Source organism: Eptatretus burgeri, chromosome 5 (assembly GCF_056783735.1).
Source record: "Eptatretus burgeri isolate ZD-2024b chromosome 5, Ebu_testis_v1, whole genome shotgun sequence".
NCBI classification, from domain to species: domain Eukaryota; kingdom Metazoa; phylum Chordata; class Myxini; order Myxiniformes; family Myxinidae; genus Eptatretus; species Eptatretus burgeri.
Genome location: NC_140965.1, coordinates 5,262,191 through 5,287,508, shown reverse-complemented (window position 1 = coordinate 5,287,508; position 25,318 = coordinate 5,262,191). Strand labels below are relative to the sequence as shown.

Here is a 25,318-nt window from a genome sequence, read left to right as displayed (position 1 = left end):
ACACACAAAATCTATCCTAGAGCTGCCAAACCTCACCATTATGTTAATGAGGGCAGCTTGGATACTTTGAGCCAGGTTGAGAAATGTCTCCGGTATACAGACAAGTCCCTGAATCACAGCCATGCCATCGACTAGAACAGCAGGGTCGTGAGGCATTGAAAGAGCAAGGACATTATCTACCCTACGCTCCATCAATGCGGATTTATTGGTTTTTGCAAGATTACGATCTGCACTGGCAAGGGGAAGCGAGACGGACTTGGCGAATATGAAAGTCCCTCTCGCATGTCGAGTTGCAACGTCTGACCAATGATCAGCAGTCGTGCGAACAAATTACGATCAGCTTTCAGGGTAATTTCTTTCTTTGATGTTACCCTCGAAGTACTTTTCACTTGTGCAGTGAAAGTTTTGAGCTTCTGAGCCTTGAGGATGGAGTAGAAATCGACAGTGTTCATCAACAAGCGGGATTCCATAAAACCGCAGAGTAAATGCTCACTGGTTTCATAGGCATTGAGGAGATCATGCTTCACAGTGCGGCTTGCAATGATCCCAGAACTAATGCTTACCAAGTCCGCTTTCGGATCTAAAAGATCCATCATTGAGGTGATGGTAGACACGAGGTTCTGTATGTGTCTCTCATCCCTTATTGTACGAGCTGTATCGAAATCCTTCCGACGACGTGATTGTGTGGTTGTGTTCAGAATGACTACTCAGAACAAGTGAAATTCAGAATGACAATTCAGAATGATTACCCGCTAGGGTCTGACATTGTCGGGTTATAGCCGCACGTTCATTCTGTGAAAGGATCCAGTGGTGAACGGCTGCTCTATCAAGGCTGAAGTTGGTGATTCCTGTTGATGTTTTCGAATCACGGTTGACAGTCTGCTCGATAGCCTGGTCACAAGCTATAGAGGCAAAACCATGTTGGACTTGTCGTTGGACTGACCACTGACCATGTTCACGAAGTTCGGCATAGCACTGAGGATGGGTCTCAGGAAGGCCAATCATTTCAACCCAATAAGCGGTCAAATATCGGGCATAATGTACTCGATCGTACGAAAAAAAACCCATGGCAACATAGATCTGGTTGCAGCGAGATGGAGCTCCCAGTTGGATTCCCGAGTGGCTCGAATGAAAAGGAGCAAAATAGTCACCATCTCCAATTATGATGTCCAGAAATCGAAGGTGGGATGAAACTTCCTTTGCTCTTCAACAAACTTGTCGTACACAGACAGAATGGCAAATCAAAATGAACAAATATCTCGGTATGTACCTGCTCTGAGTGTTTCAGATTCAACTAGTTTATCACGCTTTGGCCTATGGACTCGGTTAAGATAACGTGACTCTTTCTTGCAAATGATGCAAATATGTGGGAGGATATGGGCTTGTGAAGAGATTGGCAATGCCGATCTTGATCGCAGACTCTTCTTTGGTGATGACAGCACACCAGGCTTTTGAACAGAAGCATCTACTGCAGATACTTCAGTCGCTCCCTCAAAAGCGTGCATCGTTTTACTCGCAAGCCATCTCTTTTTATCGGTGAACGGTCTGTAGCACGTTGGATGGTAACCAGCACTCGGTGGAATATTGGTGAAGCCAATGCCAGCATGACTGTGATAACGCGACCGGGCAATGTCACCACTTTCCCCGGGTAAATCTCGCCATTTTCCCAAGCACTCACGATATTTACCCCATATAACCTCAGTAAATGGACGTACATAGTGTTCTTGTACCGATGACAGATGCAAAACACACCATGAAGGCGACTTCTCCTGGGATTTTGCTCGGGATATCACTAAGTTAAGGCCGACGTGGAAGCTGCCATGACAGTACAAGTAGTACCCGTGTTTACAAAAATACAGCTGCTGATTGGTTGCAGCTGATATTGCTACGCCAGCTGGCCGACTTCTTGGCCAACATACGCAGTTAATCGCCGATTGCACTTTGAAAAATAGTGTGTGTAACTTCTAATTAATGCTCAGACTTGGGCGTTGTTCACATGGAGAACTTTTTACACGTTACAGCAAATATAATTTAGACCATATTGTGAGTGAAAATAAGTCGCACCCTTTTCACGGAACGATAGCGGCGGACAGCCCAGGGCCTAATCATGTTATACAGTTTTTGGCCCCATCTCTCAATGGTGAAAGATCACTTTAAAAACGACTCGTATCCAAATCCGGATCTGGGTTTTCACCAAAATTGAATCGATTCGTCCTCGTCACACACCCAACCTGTCCACCAACCTGAGAATCGGATCTTGTGGACTAAATAAGTGTCGAAATCTGGAGTGAAATCTGAAAATTTAAAGAAATTAGCGATCTTTATGACCAAGTGTATTCATTATTTAAGCAAAGCATTTAGCTTAATTTTTTTCCTCCTGTTTGGACGATTATATTTAGTGAAAAGATTAAGGAATGTGCAGAAAGTGGAACTTCATTGAACGCAACCCCATGCTCTATATAACCTGCAGGCAGATAAGTGGGAGCCTTTAAAAATTAAAACCCATTCTGGTTTTACATAGTACACGGCAATCAAAAAGAAAACATTGGGTTGGGTGCATTTTATCATCCCGGTAATGCCCTGGTACGTTACCTACCCTCCCCCACCCCTCTCATGCTTTCTTTCCTTCCCTTGCCCTCATGGTGCTTCCCTTCCCCTCGCTATCCTCCAACACCACCATACAACTCTCCAGAGGTCGAGGAGAGGAAAGGGTGTCAAAGAATGTGCGAATTGGACAATGACTGCTTTAAAAAAAAAGAAGCTGTCAGAACTGCAACTCAGATTAATTCTGCAATTCATCTCAAGTGAAGAGATTCGAGAGCATCATATGTGTGGAAATTAAAGACACGAACTCTTGTACGGCTTTTTCGACAATTGAATGAAAACGCGCTTCCTTCCCTTCCCTCCTAACAAAGCCCCTCCACCCCCCTAGAGATATCCCTGGGCGGTGTTTAGTATGACCCATTTGAGTGTACCCAATTTCGTTCAGTCCTGTACTAATGCAGACATAAGGAGTCCACCCCACCAAATACATATCCAGGACACCCTCACCTCCACACTCCCCTCATCCCCCACCCCAACATTTTAATATTCCAGTCAGCGAAGCGACGGGTTATATTTGCTAGTTCACAATGAACTGATTGAGACAAAGAAACCCACCGACACAGTAAGCACAAGTCATTGTCATTTCTGATCACCAAGTATTTATTACAAGAACCTTTGATCATGAATGGGGGGGGGGGGGGGGACCCAATTTGCTTACTTGAAGTCCAGCACTTCCAGAATGACTCATTTAACCTGGAAGGCTCCACATGTCATAAATATACAACTCCACATCAAGCCAGCCAATGAAAACTTCAACCAAGCACCACTGCTCTTCTTTAGACGAGGAAGAGGGGTGGGATGATGGGTGTTTGGAGGATACAAAAGACTCTGTGCAGTATAAATCTGCATGTTTTCTTTTAACTGAATGGCTGAGGGAAGCATTTTGCATAAAGCGAAGGGCCACGAGAAACAAGATGCAAGATTCAAACTTTGCTTTTTCTGCTCCATGCTCAGTGCTCCGACCCGAGTCGCAAATCGGGCACAAGAAGACTGGCATCGTCACCAAATTAACAAAACATCCCAAACAATACAAGTGTAAAAAGAAAAGCTTGGCTTTAACAACATACAAAGTATGCAGTTTAAATCTCAATATCATATTCACACACCGATCGGTTCAATAAACCGGTAGCATAGAGGATTCAACAAGGACAGGTGTCATGTTGAGGGTGCTTGGGTCAAGGAGGGCCAAAGCTTATTCACTCTTCGACTCCAATATATTTGTGACCACGCCGGTGCCGACAGTGATTTTACCATCACGCAGAGTGAATCGCTGGCCTTGCTCAATGGCTATGGGACACCTTGTGGTCAAGATCAGCGACGTGTCCTCCCCTGGCATCACCATCTCCTGCACGGCAAGGTAGCATTCAAAGATGGAGGTATGATTGCGCACACAGACAAAGCGATACATTTACACAAACCAAACACAAAGATGACTACAGCAACGACTTGATTTTATTAGGACTGACCGACTGTGGATTGAGTATCCCCCTTCCTCCGACCCCACTCTGCACCCAACCAACCCTCTAATCAAGAGCCAGAAGTATCAAATCAAAGAGTGAGAGAATGAGAGAGTGGAAATGATGAAACGAGTGAAATTTGGAATTGGGATCATGACATAAAAGCAATGAAGGTGAAAGGTGGATGTCCATTTATTTATGCGCTCGAGGGAAGAACGTGGTGGAACGGTTGAATTAGGGGGAGGGGGCAGGGGGGAAGAAGAAAAAAGGTGGGGGGGGTGGTGGTCGGAAAACAGGAAGGCAAGGAGGGAGTAGTAGAATGGGTTTGTACATGTAATAGATAGACGGGTCAATGATGCATGCCAATACGTATGTGTTCATATGACAAGAAGGCAATCGTGTTTTCACACTATGTCGTTGCATTGTGGGTCGAAATTTTGCAGAACAGTCGAAAGTGTTATGATAATGGTCAAGCATTCAGTACTGAGGGTGATGTCATGCCATGGGACGTCTATGGCTATCGACCTTGTTTGGGGGAAGCTCAACATTGCAGGACATGTCCCAGGTGAGGGAAAACATCACTGGTGAGAAGCTGTTAACAAAAGGACCGTGCCTGCCACCTTCTTCTTTGCTCAACACGTACACCTGGACACAAGCACACACACAACAGGTGATATTGACAAGCACACCTTGACCGCAGCTGAGGAGGCACCAAATTTGCTTAACAGCTCCACAAACACCGTTCCTTGAAAGGTTACGGTGCAGCGAGTTATGGATTTTATCAGGTCTTTATGTCCTCACCCAAGTCAGAAAGACAAAACATTTTTTAGAACTTGTTTAAAGGTTCACACGTGGTGTTCCTATCAAAGCACTGACCTCATGGCGAAACTCCAAATCTGGTCATCTCCCGATGTCCTAGTGACCTCGTCCTACATATACAAATAATATATACACACGTTCTCCACAAGCTTCATATTTAAAGGAGAAAAAAAGAAAAAGATAAAGATTCATTAAGCGCTGAACAATGTCCAACACCATGAAAAAATAAGGGATTATGATTCAGTCGTACGTAGATCGATGTGCCGACAAGTGGATAACCCTGGGGTTGATAGTTGTCATTCTCTACTTCAAAATGCAATAGCGGTACAACTTTCCACATCATCAAATTCATTCCTTCATTCATTCATTCACATGCAGCACGTGGCTGCCGGTTCGTATCGGGTGAGAGGGTAGCCAATGCCACTGATGAAACGTCCCCCGTCCAGTAGGTGGGAACCAAGGCCTGAGTCAGGATTGAAAAACACGGCCAATCCATTATCCCAGCACATTAGGTCAGGGTTCCAGAAGCCACCCAGGCCACGACGATGCATCAAAGCTCCAGAATCTGAGATGGCTGCAGATGCATTCTGGGCATTTTCTGGCAAATCCCCCAAAATTAAAAAAAAAACACTTCTCATATTTTTCTATTGTGTGTTCCCTCTTATTGTAAATCTCTTATTTTAATATCATACCGATATTACAGCAAACAGATTTGCCTTTTCTTCAGTGCGTTTTCTCACGTGACGACATATGGTGCTTTGAGGTAGTTCTGTAACTTCAATTTACCATCCTAAATTAGGCCGACACAGATACCGTTGCGTTCATTAAGAGTATGAATCTATAATGACAAAGTCGAGCCTGATAAATGTCTGGAATGTGGAGTGCAGTGCCCCAAGGCAGTGTTCTGGGCCCAGTCCCATTCCTGATCTTCGTCAATGATCTCTCTGACTTTATAGAAAATCCTCTATCTATTAGCCGATGACGCCACCCTGTGCCGTGACATCCCTCATCATTCAGACAGGCAGCAAACTCTTCTCTCTCTTCACACCTCGAGAAGAAAAAAAAAAAATCACAAGATGGTCAAACACTTGGAAAATGTCTTTCAATCCTGACAAATCCCACGCTCTCACGATCTCTCTCCGTAAGGACCGTCTAGCAAATCCTCCTATCTACCTTTTTAACAATCCTCTTGAGGAAGTTCAGTCATTCAAACTCCTGGGTCTCATTATCAGCCGTGATCTTTTTTGGGTAAACCACATCCAAGTTGGCCGCCAAAGCCAGTCACCGACTGGGCATCGTCCATCATGCTCACCAATTTTTTTTGCCTCGGAGCATAATTGACCGCACGCTTGGTAATGTATTTGCATAACTGTGTGTTCCTGTGCTTCGAAATACTTATTAAAATCATGCATATTGGTGAAAGCCAATGGAGATTGGTACAGAAACACCCCCCCCCCCCACTTCCGCCATGTATGCGCAGTCAGTTATATCATGATTACTTTTAATTTAATTTTCCCGCTAGGTTGAGAACGTGCATGTTTACACAAACTGAAGTACAATGGTGAAACGGTGGCATGGGCTACCTCAACACTGTACAGTGTACTTGAACAAATGCAATCACTGTCGCAAAAAAAAAAAAAAAAATATATATATATATATATATATATATATATATATATATAAATATACACATATACATATACATATACATATACATATATATATATACATATATATATATATATATATATATACATACATATATATATACATATACATATACATATATATATATATATATACATATACATATATATATATATATATATACATATATATATACATATACATATACATATACATATACATATATATATACACACACATATATGTATATATATAAATATATACATATATATATATACACATATATATATAAATATATACATATATATACATATATATATATATATATATACATATATATATATATATATATATATATATATATATATATATATATATATATATATAAATATACACACACGTTCTGGAGAGCGATTTCCAGCTCTTGCAGATTTTACAAACACGAGTAGGTGGATGAAAACCTCGTTCTTCCTCCTTCGTTCTGGGTCTCTTTCGCTAACCTCAAGTTGATTTGGCAGCATATTGAACGGAACAATTGATGGAAAAGTGTTTTGAATGCTTCTTTGGTGACATTTGTACGACTCCAAATAAGCCGTGAGAGCTATCGGTTGAAGCTTGTGCACACAGCTGGCCACGTGTATGGTGTACTGGAGAGATATTAGAGAACTGCAGTGGAGTCTAAACAAGTGAAACTTCAATTTTCGCACTTCCCTTCATTACTTCCACGACCGGTCGAAAGTTTTAGAACACCCCCATTTTTCCAGTTTTTACTGAAATTTAAGCAGTTTAATGTTTCAATGCACTCTAAAATTAAAGAATAGAACAAATAAACAATTGCAGATAAAAAAGAAATCAAGGAATCGTTTTGTTGAACAAAATTTAATCTAAAATTTTGACTCATCAAAGTAGCCACCTTTTGCAGATAGAACAGCCGAACATACTCATCGTATTCTTTCCACAATGGAAATCAAATATTGTTCGGAAAGTTCTTCCCAACACTGATGCAGAAGTTCCCACAAATCTGTTGCACTTGTATGTTACTTTGCTTTCACCTTTCTGTCCAGTTCATCCCAAACCAGCTCAATGGGGTTTAAGTCTATATGTTTGGAGACTGGAGAGTCTGGAGACTGCTGGCCATTCCATGATTTGAAGCCTCCCATCTTGTTCTTTTCTTCTAAGGTAGTTCTGACATAGCCTGGAGATATGTTTTGGGTCGTTATCTTGCTGTAGGATGAACCGCTGACCAAATAGGCGTAGACCAGAGGGTATTGCATGGCGCTGCAAAATGCTGTGGTAGCCCTTTTGGTTCAGGGTGCCAGTCACTCTGTGCAAGTCGCCGACTCTGGATCCAGCAAAAGAGCCCCAGATCATCACGCTTCCTCCTCCATGTTTGACAGTTGGTGTCACACACTGAGGAACCATCCTTTCGCCTCCTCGACGGCATACAAAAACCCTACGTGATGAACCGAAGATTTCAAATTTTAATTCATCAGTCCATATGACCTTCCAGTTTTCAGTAGTCCACTGGTAGTGCTTCAAGGCGCAGGCAAGCCTCTTTTTCTTATTCTGCCATCTTAGCAATGGCTTTCTTACTGCCACCCGACCTGTCAAACATGCAGCTCAAAGTCTTCTCTTCACAGTTGAAACTGAGACTTCCTTACTTCGACCAGTGTTAAGCTGTGCTTGAAGCTGTTGTCCTGTGAGCCGCCTATCACGCAAGCTGTTGACTCTCAGAGACTTGTCTTCTGATTGTGTTGTGGCTTTGGGTCTGCCAGATCTCTTCCTGTCAGAGTTTCCTCCAGTTTCCAAGTGCCTTTTGATGGTGTAGGAAACTGTACTCACTGACACCTTGGCTTACTTTACAATTTCTCCAAAGGAAAGACGTACACTTTTAAGGGTAATAATGGTCTGTGTCTTCCTTTGTTAATTGTCTTTTTCTCACCATTATGATAGCAATATACTACTTCCTGCAGTGCAATATTGTCCAAATAATGCTTCAGAGGGTGTAGCAACACAGTCTGTTCTAACACTGCTTTTATACAGACAGAGGGTTTGTAAATAATCAACAAAAGTTGGGACACCTGTAGGAATTGTTTGCATCAACTTTCAAGGCTTAATTTACTTCCATTGCTGCAGAACAGCTGCAGTTGCTAACCCATTACTTGTTCCCTGAAAAGGGCTTGTTTTTAACAACTCTGAAATTTACATTATTTTTCAGTTTTTGGTAACCTAAACTTTTTTATAACCTCTGGCAGTTTACCGCTTAGCTTTGTACCATTTCAGATTATTCACTGGACTTGAACTGCTTAAATTTCAGTAAAAACTGAAAAATGGTGGTGTTCTAAAACTTTTGACTGGTAGTGTACCTTTGCCAGAAGCGGGAGGCATTCTGCAGTGACGACTTCCGGCGTTCTTTCCGACAAATGCTTTCGACGAGGAGTCGTCGAGTTATTACCCTGGCCAGTTACATGCCCGTCCATATACATTTTCTCTCGTCCATAGGATGGGTGGACAGGTGGGTAGCTCAGGGCCAGGTTTTGGACCAAGTAAATTTGGTATTTTAAACCAGGGCAGTAACCAAGTAAACCAGGGCAGTAACTCGCCTACTCTTCGTCGAAAAATATTGTGGGACCGTGAACGTCCACCAGCTAATGCTAGCAGATGAGACACCCAGCTTTATATGCATCCAATGCCCTACCTGCAAAGCGTCAATCTAACAGTTTATCGTCAGGTAAGAAATCCAACCTAGACTCGCCAACTCGAAAACAAGTGTGCTACTTTTGCACCACCTCATCAGACCGACATCAATTCAATGTGAAAAACCTCACGACCCCAGTAAAACGAATGACTTACAACAGTAATATCTGTTCAAACCAAGGATTATTGAAACAGTAACATCCTACTCCCTGCTTTTGTATCAACGCCATGCACAAGGACACAAAATGTACGATATTTGTGGACAGGAATGGCTCATTTTTACCTCCACCACCGAAGATGGAAGGAGGTTGTGTGTGCACCCATTTGTTGGTCTGTAAGCAGGATATCTCAAGAAGTTAAGGACAGATTCAGAAGACAAAAAAAAAATAAAAAAATAAAAAAAATAAAAACTTGGTGGACACGATGGGTGTTTGTCAAGGACAAATTGGTTCGATTTTGGTGAAGATCTGGATCTGGTTACGAGAATTTTAAAAAATGATTCTTCACAATTGAGAGATCAGGCCAAAAACATAGCACGATGTCTCAAAAAGTTGCGGGCAAATCAAGACAAAACTTGGTGGATGAGGTGGGGAAGTGACACGAATAAGCTGATTAGATTTTGGTCCAGATCCGGCCCATCGGTGGGATACAAAACGTAAACTGTTCAGCCTGACGGAGCTATTGCGCTCCACCGAGTGCAATTCGACTTTTTACCTTTTTTTCAGACCAACACCCACAAATGTAGTCGATACCTGTGCCTCAACTCTCTGCTGGGGTTTCAGAGACCCTGGCTGGCACATTACCATGCCACGCCGTACATCATCTCGCTTTAAGCCTCGTATCAAAGCACCTAGGTTGTCCCCTGCCTCAGCACGGTCCAAGGACTTGTGGAACATTTCAATGCCTGTGTGCCATGAAAAAAAAAACAAACACATAAAACATTAAAAAAAAAGAGAAAAAGATCTGCTTCACACTTGTATGTAAAAAAGGATTACCAGCCTCATTCAGGAAGCACTACATTTTAGTAGAGATCATCATCGATTCAAATGTGTCATACATGACCAAGGCTGTCTTTGCTGATCAATGAGGGTAGGCGATCAATTACTCAGCTTCAGCTGGGAAAGCATGTACTGAAGGGGTTAAATGACGATGAGTACTGTAAAGCTGGTCACGCACCAAAGTGTGTCTGGACCAGCTGCTTGCTTTCAAACTCGCAACTAAATACCTGGAGAAAACAATGCTGTCGAATAATCAAGGAGACGATCAACGGTGAACTCGTCTTGCCTGTGATGATGGAACGAGTATTTTTGTTGTAACCGAAGATTTCGCATTCGGCTCCTTTCTTGATGACTCCACGCTCTACTCGACCAGAAACCACAGTACCACGTCCTGTGGAGAGCAAAAGAGCATTGCACGCAGGTGTATCACGCAATAACCCTTTGATGCACATCTCAAGTTGCCAAAAGGGCAAAGAGTGTCAACTGCAATGCAGGAACGATTGGTGTCGCATGGAGTACAGACAAGGTTTGGCAGGTAGAATAACCCTCCCTGAATGAAAACGACGAGCCACACGGGTTCTTAACCTACAGTACAATGATGACATTAAATTATCCCGAAATCCTAAGCTTGATTTCGAGAAGCTGAGAATCCCAAATCGTTGTTGCTGCTGTCTTCGGATGAATTTCAACCCACAACCTGTGGGATGCCAATCCACTAATCCACACAACCATCCCCTTCTTATATACAAGCATCGACCATTCTTGTCTTTCCAAACTTTCCCAACACACCTTTCTCAATCATCTCTATCACTGAAGTTGGCTTTCTTCTTCTCCTCCTCTATATAAAAGGGTGAGGTCCAATGGCACCAAGCTTCTTCCAAACTTCGATCACAATACTTTTCCACTTCCCTCTGTCCTCAGCCAACTCTCCCCACTCTCCAAACACCTCGACCTTACGATATCCCTCCTCGCACAATCCTCCCATCTCAACCGTGGTCTACTTCTTTTCCTCCTACCTTGCTCCCTCAACTTATCTGCTCTTTCCCATTCTCTCTTCCCCCATCCGCACCAAGTGTCCAGCCCATCTCAGCCGGCATTTCACCAATCTCCCCATCAAACTCATCTGCACACCAGTTCATCCATCCTCCTCCTATCCAACCTCTTCACTCCCGCAAGCCTCCTGACCCAGTTGTTCTCGCAAACCAGCAACCTCTGTTGTCTGTCTGTCTGTCTGTGCCACCATCTCCAGACTGTAAAGGTAGGCTGGCGTTACACACAACATCAGAACCTTACCTTTCCATTTCCTTGATATCTTTCTGTCTGCCATTACTCCCTCCATGCATTCACACCCACCTGAATCCCCCTCCAAACCTCTGCCTCCGATTTACCATTCCCAGTCACTGTTCCTCCCAGATACTCAAACCGATTTCCGTCTGATCTCCTTCCCATCAAACATGATATTCATTTCTTTTCTCTGATATGAGAAATGTTATGCCTGACCCACATAACCTCAGTCTTCTCCATACTCATCTTCAGCCCCTGCTTCCCAAATGCCTCCTACCACGCCCCCAGTACTTCCTGCACCTCCCACCATAACAGCCAGATCATCCGCATACAGCATCCTCCCCATACTACCCCTCAAGCTCACCTTCCTGCTTCCCAGCTCCACCGCCATGATAAACACGAGTGGGCTGAAAGCGCTTCCTGCTTCAAACTGACATTCATACTGAACTCCTTAGACATCCCAGGACCAAACAAAACTCTTCCCTTCGTTCCCTTGAACATCCTTTCCACCAACCTGTCTTCTACTTCCGGTATTCCCATCCATCTCAGTGTCGTCATCACCATCTCTATTGGGACATTGTCGTAGGCCTTTTCCAGGTCCGCAAATCCCAATGGCATTTAACCTTACACCTCCAACCTCTTCTCCACCAGCTGTCTCAGCGTGACCATCCCACCTGTCGTCCCCCTACCCTTTATAAACCTCTGCTGCTCTTCTCAGATCTCCATCTCCACCCTCTTCACTGTTCCTTATCCTCCTCTGCAGAACCTTCTCCAGCACCTCCATGACACGACTAAGGTTTGGAGCGTAATGCCTCTGAACTTCCCCGGATCTTGAACATCGCCGTTCTTCTTCCACATCGGCACAATTAACCCTGTCCTCCACTCCTCTGGAACTGAACCCTCTCTCACACATCCATTTAACGGCCTCTTCGTCCAACTGACTCCGACTTCTTCTGCTGCAGTTATCATCTCTGCACACACCTCATCAATGCCTGGCACTCTTCCCTTCTTCATCCTTTATATTCTGAGAAGCGTTTTAACCTTGCAGCTGCCAAAATAAAGAGAATATTTTGCAAAAACAAACAACAAAACGGCCGGAGTACAACCATATTTAATGAGGCATGCAACCGGGGCCAAGTTTGTACCTGCAACCCTCCGTCGACATTCAGCTGGTGAAGCACATCCGAGATGTTGGAAAGGCATTACACCAGAAACAGACTGCTCCTGAGATTTTACAACTTCAATTCCAGCTCCAGATAACTTTCTTACAAAGGAAAGCAATTCTCGGATCGGCTTTTGGTCCCCAAGATAATCAATTCACGATCGATTTTTTTTTTATCGTTCAGAGGCCTGTACCAATTTCACTTAACAAGCCTGGTGTTGGTTTAGTGGTTAGGGTGGCTGGCTTGGAATCTTCGGGTCCTGAGTCTGAGCGCCATTGGCCGCCGAATTAACACCAGGTGGGGTTGACTCAGCCTGTCATCCTTCCGAGGTCGGCGAAACGAGTACCAGTGTACCGGTATCGGGGCACAGCATCAGCGGCATAGTCGTGCCCCAACAAAATGATAGCTACCCGGTAGTCAAGGTTCCATGCGCAAGAAGATTTTACTTAATTTGATTATCAAAATAACCCTCAATTCCCAAGGAGGCCACACCACACCCACCCTCGGGCTTGCGCTTCTGTACTTGGGGCTCAGGTTAAAAAGAAGAGCAACAATATAAACATCTGGGAGACGTTAGACAAATCAGGTTTCACAATTTTTACTTTTGTGAGATGCATTTAAAAGCTCCCGATTGTATTGAAATTACTCTCGTAACACGAGTGCAACAGCTCCGCGAGACAAACTGGGATCCAAGATGGCTTATTGAAATTTTAAAAAATCCAGGGAAACTTTTTACTTTCATCCCGAAATAAATACTGTTACGGTTGTGGAAATTCACAGAACACCATTCAGGTTCCCTGAAGATCAGTTATGTCGATAAGTGTGTGTCCAGAATAGATTTCCCCACCGATGTCTAACGGGAATTATTCATGTGCCGGGCTGTGCATCTTTGAGTTAGCTGTTATTCTTTTCTATCGTTCTTTTAAAATGAACAACATTCCGCCAGCATCATCTCCACAAACAACGCCATCTTTACGCCAGCATCATCTCCACAAACGATGGCAAAGACAATAACTACCAGAGCATCCATCAACCACGTTCGCCTTTGATCGGGTCGGTTCCCGCCAAAATGAGGGTTCAAAGGTGAAATAAAGGAGGGTGCTGATTTGGGGTGGAAAAAGCCCACCGCGGCCCCTCCCCTTGGGGGCGAGCGCCCGGAGCGATAAAAGGTGGCGCGGGTCGACGCCGAGTGAGTTGTTGTTGGCGGTTGTGAGAGAAATGGGGAGGACGTCTGTGGAATCGGTGTGGAGAGCGGGAGCAGTTGGTTGGAGTTGGTCGAGTCGGAGCCGGAGAGGAGTCGCCAGCCGGTTCGCCGTTGGAGGCACCGTTTGAAGGCGTTGTTGGACTTGAGACGAGTTCGGGCAGAGGCATCGAGGGTCGCCCAGCGAGTCACCAAGAGGGTGGCAGGTAGCCTGCTCGGTCTCTCAGAGCCTTCCGGTCATCCTGGCTTTGAGCAAATATTAAAGGCTTACGAGCCCGGGTCTTGTTCTTTTCTGGGGTTTTTGCATGGAAGTCTGTGGCACCTTGTCCGCTAAGTAGAACTGTTAAGTGCCTGTACATTACGTAATAAATAGATTGGCTGTACGTCTTTTTGCTCGTGTCTTGTCCCTTACCCTCATTGCTTCATTGACTGCATGCGTGTGAAATAAATGTCATTGTTTGAATATTTACCTGCTCGTTGCGTCCCTTCCTCCATTGAGCTGCCGTAATTGCGTTCGGAATAATAGCTGGCTTTTAATAGCCGATAAGATAATCAAGTCCGACAGGGCTTGGCGATAATAAACCGCTCGGCAATCGCAAACGGCACGAGCTGCATAAAGCGGCTCGTGTCCGTACGGGTCCCGTCGAGGTGTAAATCCCCGGCATTTCTGTCTGCGCGAATACTTAGGTAAATCGACAATTCGGCGATCAACCCTGTTGCGCGTGGACAGAATAGTTGGCCGATTTACGGTGTGGTTAAAAACACACCCGTAGCTGGATTTCAGCGGTGATCCGAAAGCTGCGACTGGGATTGCCACGTCGGTGGGCACGTGCGGCCGCGAATTAGCTAAAAGCGGTCGCCCACACTCCGGCGCGGTGAGAACCACAACAATACACTCGTACTTTTATTAGTTCACTAGCTGTTTATACTTTCATAATCTCATCTTTTGGGTGGGTGCAGATGGCGAATTCGAAGTGGAGTACAATTTTTTCTGAAGCTCCGTAACTGACTAAATCGATACGGTCGGAATTTTTGGGTCTAAAGTGGTTTTCCATGTGTATATGACAAGAACGCCTTCACAGCAACAACTACAAACTCGTGCTATAGTACGTAATTAGACGCACTCACGTTCTAATAGTACATATTTTATAGACGCACTCACGTTCTAATAGTACATATTTTATAGACGCACTCACGTTCTAATAGTACATATTTAATAGACGTACTCACGTTCTAATAGTACATATTTAATAGACGTACTCGCGTTCAAAAAGTGCGTACCGTAATACCGCGGTTCACCTCGACCCTTTTCATGTCATTTCACAAAAACGTCGTCACGTTATTAACGCCCCCCTCTTGACGTTAGTCATCTCGACTCACACCTACGTCGTTTTAAAACCAATACTGTTTATTCTCGAGTGTTCTCAGAACTTGCAAGACAGATAAAGACCCCGGAATACATCGCTAAAGCACAACCTTAGAAGTGAAATCAGATGTTATTCGTCAAAAGGATGCCGGGTTATTAAGTTTGCCTCAGGTCAGTGAACATGCAGGCACTTACTGAAGGATACTGCCAACTTCGACTGCTAATGGAAGACTGTTTAATTTTATTTATACGTATGTGGACTTGAATATAACTGTCATGAATCAAAAACAAGTGTAATCGTCGTCGTACTTTTCAGGAACGCACCCCAACGTAAACCAGGGTTTGTACGTAGTCGATGGACATCCTCACGTTCTACTAGCACGTATTTAAAAGATGTGCTCACCTCTTACTGAGTATAGGCATCAAGAAAGCAAGCAAGCAACTTAGCAAACTCGGTTTTTATAATACTGGACAAGGATTATTTGTTCGTCTTTATTTTGATTGTCACAATTCCGTTTGGCAAACCATCACGTCCATAAGCCTGGAAGCCTCCACGGACTACTTGTTAAAGTTGTAACTGTGGGATGCAACAGAGCAATAATTTTAAGGTTGTGCTTTTTTTTTATGCCATTGTACTTTTATTAGTTATTAGTAAAAAAAATTGTATCAAATTTTTTAAACACTAAATGACTGATAAAGAAGGTAATGCCAAATCAAAATTCATACTCTTTCATGAATGGCTCATTCAATAGAAATCTTACCTGGGATCGTGAATGTCGTTTCGATGGGCATCATGAAAGGCAAATCCAGAGATCGCTTCGGCAACGGGATGAAGGTATCCACAGCATCGAGCAGTTTCATAACTGCCTCCTTCCCAATTTGAGGCTCACGATCCTAGGACAAGGAAAACGAAGCAAAGTCACACATTATTGCCTGAAGTTTGAAACGTAAAGTTAAACAAGCAGAGAGACACCACAAACACTATGATTCAAACAAGCACAGGCACTGGTCGCACCACACCTCCAGGGCACAAAGTGCAGAGCCACAGACCACGGGGGTATTCTCGCCGTCAAAGCCATACGAGGAGAGGACCTCACGGATCTCGAGTTCCACGAGGTCCAGCACGTCCTGATCGACCACATCCACCTTGTTGATGAACACCACAATGTGATCCACACCAATCTGTTCCCACACACACGGGAGTTGCGTTTAAACTCGAACAAGCACCAGTCGCACTGAACCAAGATCTGCCATGTGAAGAACAATGAGTTTCAAAACTGTCTCCATCGATGGCATTAAAAGCTTCAACAACCATCAACAATACACGAAGCCTCAGCTGTCTCGGCAATCAGGAAAAGTTAAAACGAGCACTTTCGCTGCGATGAAGGTCTAACGGTCAAAATGTCGGCCGCACCTCATCGATTTACCAAATTGGTAAACACGTTCTTATCAATAACTATTAGTTGACAAAACCATTTGTTTAACGTTGTCTGCCACAGCAAACTGACACCAGCAATCACAGAGACTGCATTTCATAGTCTCATTAATGCCCAGAGAGTTAATTTGCCAGTGAGGGTTAGATTGTAGGTCCAATGTAGGTTAGATTTCCACACTTCATGGTCATCTCTTAATACCTCAAGGCAACTTGGAATGAGTCCCAAAATGCTACCTTCAAAAAGGCAGTGCCACACAAAATGCCCTGAACTCGCCGACTGGGTATCCTCTGCCATATAAAGTCCTTCTTTGGTATACCTGAACTCTGATCCACTTGCAAGGCCTTCATTCGCAGCTTAGAGTACTTCTCCCCCCTCGAGGCTGGTGCCCCGACCTCTCACCTCGCTCAGCTTGGCGCCATGTAAACCAAGACCTTCAACAAAATTGGAATCCCTCATGATGAATCCGAGACAATGGCCCGATCACTACGCCATCGTAGACCGGTCAGTAGTTTCTGTGTTCTACCACCTCCTTTCTGGTCTTGCACCCTCTGCTCTTTGTGATTTGACCCCTCCTCCCCCCTCCCCCCAGGTTTCTGCAGGGCACACACGGTCCACCATCAACTCCCTTCTGGTGAAACCACTTCAAGATCACTGATCACCTCCACTCATTCGGACCACTTTTTCCCCCCACCTGCGGAACCAACTTCTACATTCTTCAATCCAGGTCTTCAAGGCAGCTGTTCACCACCATCTCAGATTGTTCCCAATCCAAAACCATATTTTATACCCCCATTAACCCTCCCCAAGCTCTCATTCTTCCAAGTTTCCAGTTTTTCCTTCCTGAGAGTTTGCAACTGTATCCATCTTGTTCACCCCTTGTGTCCTCCCAATGCTCTCATTCTTCCCCACATCCCTTATTTGTCCAAGTCTCCCCCTATTTTATCCCTCAACCCTGCTGTTCGTGAGTTTCCCTCTCTCTTTCTGCTGTTCCTTTTGTTGTGTTTCGTCCTAATTCATTCCATGTTCCAGTTCCTCCACGAATCTCGACTTTGTATGAATAAATAAATAAAGTAGAAGGGCATTCGGTAGAGCGCATACCTCCGCCACGTAATGCCTGATCCATGAGAACATATACATTTTTGAAATACGCTACGCAGGACTATATCGTTTTTGAGCCTCATCTCTCAATGGTGAAGAATCACTTTAAAAATTCCAGTCGGCGGATCCGGATCTTCACAAAATCGAATCAATTTGTCCTCATCACACATCCAACCTCTCCACCAGATTTTATCCGAATCCGTCCACAACTTTATGAGATATACTGTACACAGACAGACAGACAGACAAACATAACCTCCTTTACCTTCGGTGACAGAGGTAATAAAAGCAGAACAAAGAAAAATAAATAATAAGCTCCAAATAAAACAAAAAAAAAACCAACCTTGAAAAGTGAACCATTTATAAACGAGATCGTTGCTCCATGCCAAATGTACGGCATTCCCATAAATCTACAGGCTCATGTACAATGGGATCCAACATTCCCACAGTGCTTTAGCCTTACCTGCTTGGCAAGGAGGAGGTGCTCGCGAGTTTGAGGCATCTGTCCATCCGTTGCAGCCACCAGGAGGATGCAGCCATCCATTTGGGACGTTCCTGTAATCATGTTCTGCACAAAGATGATGGTTAAATTGTGTGGTTGGGGTCAGACGACGTGCTCAATCATCGAAAACAGCGGAGTACATTTTCAATGAAGTAGCAATCCGAGTCGTGTGTTGTGTTTGCCGGCAACATCGCCGGTCGAAGAAATAGCTGCAACACTCTACTTTACTGACGATCGAAACAACTTTAAAAGGGAAACCAAATTCCATTTTCAAAAAACGTACAGATACCAAATCTGGGATATTGAAGAAGAAGAAAAAAAAAAAAAAAACCTAAATGGTGATTTCGTTCTTCTATGGGTTGAAGAAACCATTAAACCATCCGTGGTACCATTAAAAATCGGGGGCACCAATTGTGGAAACAAACCCAACAACAGTTATAACCCTCCCTCTATCCTACAGCGGGAGGCTTAATCAGCCGTAGAGAGTTTGATGACCAGCCAGTGTGTATACAAGCGGACATTGCTGATCAATATCGGTTGGCACTTCCTTTGGACATCGCCAGCACGTTCCAAGTCTGCATCCCATGAATCCAACAGGCCAAAAAATATTTGTAGCCATCCAAAGCCCTTACAAGCTTTCGTAACCTCCTTTGTGTAGTTGGAGGAAGTGTTTACTCGACAATTGTAGACATCGGTCAGGCAGCTGCTCCGCATCATCGGGTCAGCATGTTTCCCAGCAAATTGTGGGGATCTGTGACCCCGGCCACTTCTAATTCCTGGCTATTCCGGTTCCTGCGCTTTTTGAACGATCCCGATAAAGATCCTGATCGTTTGCAATCAGGATGACCGACAAAATGGCCGAACCAACGATCTTAAAAAAAAAAAAAGACATAAAACAAAGCAAGAAACGAAAGAGGTTGTGTTGGTGAGGGTGATGATGCAGCATTTGTGCAACAGCGCCACAAGGAGGGTGAGGAGCAGAGAGGCCTCACTTTGATATAATCCGCGTGTCCTGGGCAGTCCGTGTGAGCGTAGTGCCGACTCGCAGTGGAGTACTCCACGTGGGACGCATTTATGGTTATGCCACGGTTCTTCTCCTCGGGAGCATTGTCTATCTCTTCATACTTCTTAAACCTGGCATCACCCGACGTCGCTAAAACTGCACCAACATTATAAAAGTGAAAGGTATTCGACGAAGAAGGGAAGAGGCAGCAAAAAAAAAAAAAAAAAAAAAGACCAAAATAAATAAATAAAACATTTAAAGGAAATAAGAGAAGTTTCAGACTAACTCTTTGTGATGGCTGCGGTGAGAGTAGTTTTCCCGTGATCAACATGGCCGATGGTCCCCACATTCACGTGCGGTCTGTCTCGGACAAACAACTTCTTGGCTTCCACCGCATATCCACGGAATTTGATCAACTGCCATGGCCTTGGCTCAAATGCCACCCGTCCAGAGAGAGCCGTACTCTATACGGCAAGGAGGTACGGAGGAAATATGAATAAGTAGGACGAGCTACAAAAACGCATGTTAGATCGACAGACATGTCATGACATCAACACATGAGGCCAACAAGAGAAAGTTCAAACAAACAAACATTTAATAACCTGCATGTTGGCAGGAGGAGGATTGCCGAGCAGTGCCACTCTCCTACCAGCAGCAAGTTGGTAAACACGACAGCTTTTACAAGCTCACATCTTGCTTTGTTCATCTTGCCCCAAATACTCTATATCTACATCATACAGTCTACAATGACACTACAGCACAACAACATAATCCTTTAGTGTCATTCCTTCCTACCTTGTTTGGTTGCTTTTTGGGGGGGGGGGGGGGATTTCATCCCCACATATTTCATTAAAAAAGAAGTTTTCTTCTGACTTGTTTAACTCTTTTTCCTGATCTGGATGCCAATGACATCATCATCATCATCCAGTACATTTTTTCGAGGGGTGTTTGCATGGGGAACAATCGACCCGCACCCCCCTCAACGATATTTCTCATGCAGATCCCTTGCCCATTTCTCTTAATATCCCATCCCTTCTGTCTCTACTCAGACGTTATGCTACCTTGTTGTCCTTCACTTTTGGACTTGTTGTTTTGCATGCAGCCTGTGGCCGCATCATTTTCTGGAAGCGCGGCTGTGCCGCCGATGAAGTACCTCTGTTACCAGTAAGGCGGTACTCATTTTGCCGACCTCGGAAGGATGACAAGCTGAGTCAACTCAACCAAAGACCCTAAGATCTCAAGCCAGCCACCTTAACCGATAAGCCAACACCAGGCTTACTTTTGGAGTCATCGATTTATTCTGTATACCAACATGACAGAATTTTTCTTTACCCTCTGTCCTTTCTGTGCTCTTTCCTTCGATTCTATCCCCTAAATACGATATCCTCCAAATCTTCTTCCCTTCACTCTCAAACTCTGCTCACCTCATTTCCTTCTACTACCATCTGATTTTCTCAGATTTTTCTTAATTTACCCCTGACCAATATGTACATCTATACAAATAAAAGGCAGTGTGTGTATGTGTGTATGTGTGTATGTGTGTATGTGTGTATGTGTGTATGTGTGTATGTGTGTATGTGTGTATGTGTGTATGTGTGTATGTGTGTATGTGTGTATGTGTGTGTGTGTGTATGTGTGTATGTGTGTGTGTGTGTGTGTGTGTGTGTGTGTGTGTGTGTGTGTGTGTGTGTGTGTGTGTGTGTGTGTGTGTGTGTGTGTGTGTGTGTGTGTGTGTGTGTGTGTGTGTGTGTGTGTGTGTGTGTGTGTGTGTGTGTGTGTGTGTGTGTGTGTGTGTGTGTGTGTGTGTGTGTGTGTGTGTGTGTGTGTGTGTGTGTGTGTGTCGTTGATTGGTATCTACATATGTGGGTTTCAGAATGTGGAATGGAGTCCTCCCTGGGTGGGCTCAAAGTATCCACCTTCATTTTGGTAAAGGGTGTCACGATTCATGGACCAAGCTGTGGTGTGTTTTGTTCTCAAAGTTTTGTGCCGAGGGCTCTCTTCAGGATCATCATTGAGCCTCAGACAGCTTCCAACTGTAGTTGGTTTGTAATAATATTCCCAGGGATGGTTTATATCTCTGTAAGCTTCTTTGTCATCATTCCTGTAGGTCCAACTATCACTGGAACAACTTTGGCATTCTTCAGCTTCCAGGATATTTTCACTTCATTCTTGAGGTCTTGGTATTTGGTCATTTTCTTGATTTCTGTATCGTTTAGTCCAAAATCACTGGTATTAACACCTCGATTAGCAATGCCTTCTCTTTTTGTGCCTAAGTATGATATCTGGTCGCAACGCTTTGTTTTTGATGTTCATGCTCGATGGAATCATTAGGTCATACGTGAGTGGTACTTCCATGGTTTCAGTGCATCCTTTTGGTTAATGTTCCCACAATTTTTCTGGAACTGGGATACAAGTTTTTGCAGATGTCAGTGGTTAACATTACAAATTCTGTTGTGTTGTTTTGTGGACAGCTGTTCTGACATGAGATTAAAAAAAAAAATTTGTGTTCGGTAATTAAGTACAACATGTCACTCTCTTTGCTAATGCCACCTCCAACCCATACCTCTTTTTCAACTCCTTCTCTACCCCCCCCCCCACACACAGTGTATAGCAACGTTTCATGATGCGTTGCTCTCCCCACCGCCACCACCCCCTTCCCTCCCCTCCCCTCCATTTCTCTTTCTCCACCCCCTCCCCTTCACACCACCATGAACGAAACTACGGCTTATATTTGCTCGTACACAATAAAGAAATTGCTCCGTTCCTATCCTCTTCCCTTCTATTCCTCTTCTCAATGTTGGCAATTCCAATCTCTTCCCTTCCTGTCTTGCATACATGTAATAAATAAATAGATACCTTATTAAGGGGTCACGTTATCACATCTACTTAATAAGTAGGTAATGAATGACTTGCTTGAACAATACGATGCGTAGTTGCGTACGGTATATGGGAAGGTGAATTTAGAATGCTCTTTTTTAATAACCAGCATGACCCCCGATGAACCTCAATGAAAGCATCAAAAGACGGTTCTGGGTCCTTGTCCTTTGTAAATTACGCACTTTTCCGAACCTTACAATCCACAAGGCCTTGCAATCAATGACAGACTTCATGGCAGACAGTGAAATTTATGGGAAAGAGTGAGTTTTACAGCAGAGTTTCTCACTATGTATGCGCAAATGGCATCCAACAGCTTGCGGGGTATGGAGCACCAAAGTGCGACATCACATTGGCATGACAACGCTCGACTGGTTACAAGCAAAAGTACCTGGAAGCATGATCGCTTCGATCAAACGTGCTTTGCGTGTTGAAGCGTCGCTAAACATGGCTGCCGCGTCGATGACCTCACTCGGGACTTACTTTTGCGACGAACCGAAGTCGTTGCAAAGAAGAGACAATCATTTTCAATCAGATCATGTGGAAAACCTTTCATATTTTCCTTGAGAGCCTGGGGTAGTATTGGTGTCCTTGTTGCTCAAGTGAAAAGCTGAGCAAGTGGTCTTCTGCGCATCAAGACAGAGTCGCCATTGTGTAAATATCACATGACAAGGTCTGTTCTACACCATGAAAAGTGTCACAGGTCTTTAGGATGGCCAAGTCATCTGCATAAGTTGACTTTATACAAGTAGTGTGTGGCAAGCCTGCGGCATAGAGGTTGAAGAGTGCTGGAGCAAGAACAGACCCTGAGGGGGACACCAGTCTTAAGGGTCCTGGTCCACCTGGGTAATCCATTTATCATCACCCGAAAACAGCGGTTGGAGATGATCTCATCGACGACTCGTACCACACATCTGTCTTGAAGAGCATTATATAGCTTGATAAGCAAGCCACGGCACCATACCGTGTCATCGGCAGATGAGAGATCAATCATGAGTGAACCACTTTCTTGTTGGCCTCAAAAGCATCCTGAATGTGTTCCGCACTCCTGTTTTTCCTGAAACCTGCTTGTTCATTCTGGCGAACTTGCTCAAGCAGTGGCTCTTGCCGGTTCAGGATGACCTTTTCAAACAATTTGAAAGGAACAGACAGGAGCGAGATCAGGTGGTAGCTCTTTGGGTCGTTTTTTTTTCCGGCATGGAGATTGCTACAACGTTAGCTCTCTTCCAGACCAGTGTGACTTGAGCTGTTTCAAGGCAGTGTGACATGAAGGTCCTCAACCTGTCTCGCAGATGAGAGCCGGCATGGATGAGCCATTCAGCATGAATGTTGTCTGGGCCTGGGGCCTTACCACATTCGAGTTGATAAATTGCAGTCTCGAGTTCAGATGGTGAGACTTCTTTGGTGAGGCCAAGATTGACCGATGGTGAGTGCCTAATCTCCTGAAGTTTGGACTTGACATTGCGGGAGAAAGCTTTATCCGGATGTGGATATTTGCCATTGACACTATCTTATTTATACAAGCTCACCTCTTGCCTTGCTCACAGCTCACACGATACCACGGGGATTTGGTTGTGGATACCTCCCCTGTGAACGATCCCGAGCGACGGCAAGCTATTAAGCAAACCAGTGAGGAGAAAGCAAACAGGCAGACGCATAACCATGGCATATACCTTCGTGGCCATCGGTGACTCCAGTCAAGCAGCCGAGGCCCTACGACCTCTTGGGGAAAACAAAAACTATGACAAACAATGACAGTCAGTCACAGAAAAAGACGAAAAGGGACACAGACCCCTTGTAGGCTGAGGCCCAAGTCTGTGCGGCCACACCGAGCAGCCGGAACGTGTGCTGAAAGGATGACTGTACCTTCTCCAGTGAGGAAGGGGATCCCTGCCTCGTGATAGGACAGAGCTCGACACCAAGGCTAAAAAGGTGTTGCCTGTTCTGTAACCAACTACTAAGTTTCAGACGAATCAGAGATGATAAAATGAAAAGAGCTGGAACTTGGAGAAGGAAATCATCCTCCACTGTGAAGCGTATTCTGCGCATGAAGCATGGGGAACCAACGGTGAAGGAGAAAGATTCATGAACAATGAGCCTTTCCCAAAAAAGGAGGGGGAGATTTTGAGTTCCGGGAGCTCCCACCTTCTGAAACCCACAAATGGAGATGACAACCAACGGGATATTTAACGTCCACCAACAAACTCTGGCAGATGGGACACCGGGCTTTATGTTCATCTGAGGGACGACACACGCATTGATCGCCCTGCCTGCGTAACACCGGGATGGCAGTTGAAAGCTGGGTGAGCATTTGAACCCAGAATACAGCTCAAAGGGGAAGGTTGCGTACCTCTAAGTCAAAGCTACACTGAAAGCCCCTCTACTACAAGCTTCATGGGAAAACTAATTACAGGATGTGGTTCTTTGTTTGTCTGCAGCATTATTGGTGAGGGTGCGGCTGTGCCACTGATGCAGTACCCTCTGCTGGTTAGGGTAGGGAATTTGGAATCGGTACATGGTGCCGGCAATAGCTCGCAGACTCTTCCCGAACAATACCAAAAAAAAAAAAAAAAAAATCTGTAATGTCCACCAACGAATGCCGGCAGACAGGACGCCAGTTTAACGTCCATCCGAAGGACGGCACACACGTTGATGAATCACCCTGCCTGTGAAACACCGGGATGACAGTTTATAGCTGGGTCAGGATTCTAACCCAGGCTAGACAGCTTAGAGGCGAGTTTGCATACCGCTAGACCATCCCGTCAGCCCCAGGAAGAAGGGGGTAAGATGTATATTTAACAACAAAAAAAAAAACATCCTACACGTGATGGCGACAACTTTTACCACAATAGAAAACCTTGTCAATACATTCTCCACAATGACAACGTTACATCAGAATCTTCAACACCACACGATTAAACACGGTCATGTTCCCACTACACGGTAGTTGCCGATTGTGAGAATAATGAGTGAGCAACCGAGACGGCGTGGGTTCAAATCCAGCCGTGAGCATTTTTGATTCATATATTTTTTTTCCATCTGATCTAATTACAAAATAATAAAGTTTTCATCAGATTGGTCATTTAAAAAATAAAATCACCAGTTTAATTGGTAATGACCTTCTGAGAGGAGGTATTGCACCTGGTATGGTCAACGCATGACATCGTCA

The 25,318-nt window shown here is 44.4% G+C and overlaps 1 protein-coding gene across 2 annotated transcripts in view; it reads right to left on the bottom strand.

Moving 5' to 3' along the window:
* Positions 1-3,186: 3,186 nt before the first annotated feature.
* TUFM (Tu translation elongation factor, mitochondrial) overlaps positions 3,187-25,318 on the bottom strand; it is a 27,264-nt gene continuing 5,132 nt past the window's right edge. Inside the window, exons 3-11 of one of the 2 annotated variants that reach the window (XM_085880500.1) lie at positions 19,562-19,739; positions 19,265-19,431; positions 18,234-18,338; positions 16,257-16,418; positions 15,998-16,130; positions 10,509-10,613; positions 9,977-10,128; positions 4,587-4,706; positions 3,187-3,949 (exon numbers count right to left, since the gene is read on the bottom strand). In XM_085880500.1, the coding sequence (XP_085736626.1) occupies positions 3,797-3,949; positions 4,587-4,706; positions 9,977-10,128; positions 10,509-10,613; positions 15,998-16,130; positions 16,257-16,418; positions 18,234-18,338; positions 19,265-19,431; positions 19,562-19,739 (1,275 nt within the window). In that variant the 3' untranslated portion in view covers positions 3,187-3,796. The remainder of the gene's footprint in view (positions 3,950-4,586; positions 4,707-9,976; positions 10,129-10,508; positions 10,614-15,997; positions 16,131-16,256; positions 16,419-18,233; positions 18,339-19,264; positions 19,432-19,561; positions 19,740-25,318) is intronic. The other variant, XM_085880501.1, reaches the window with a different exon arrangement.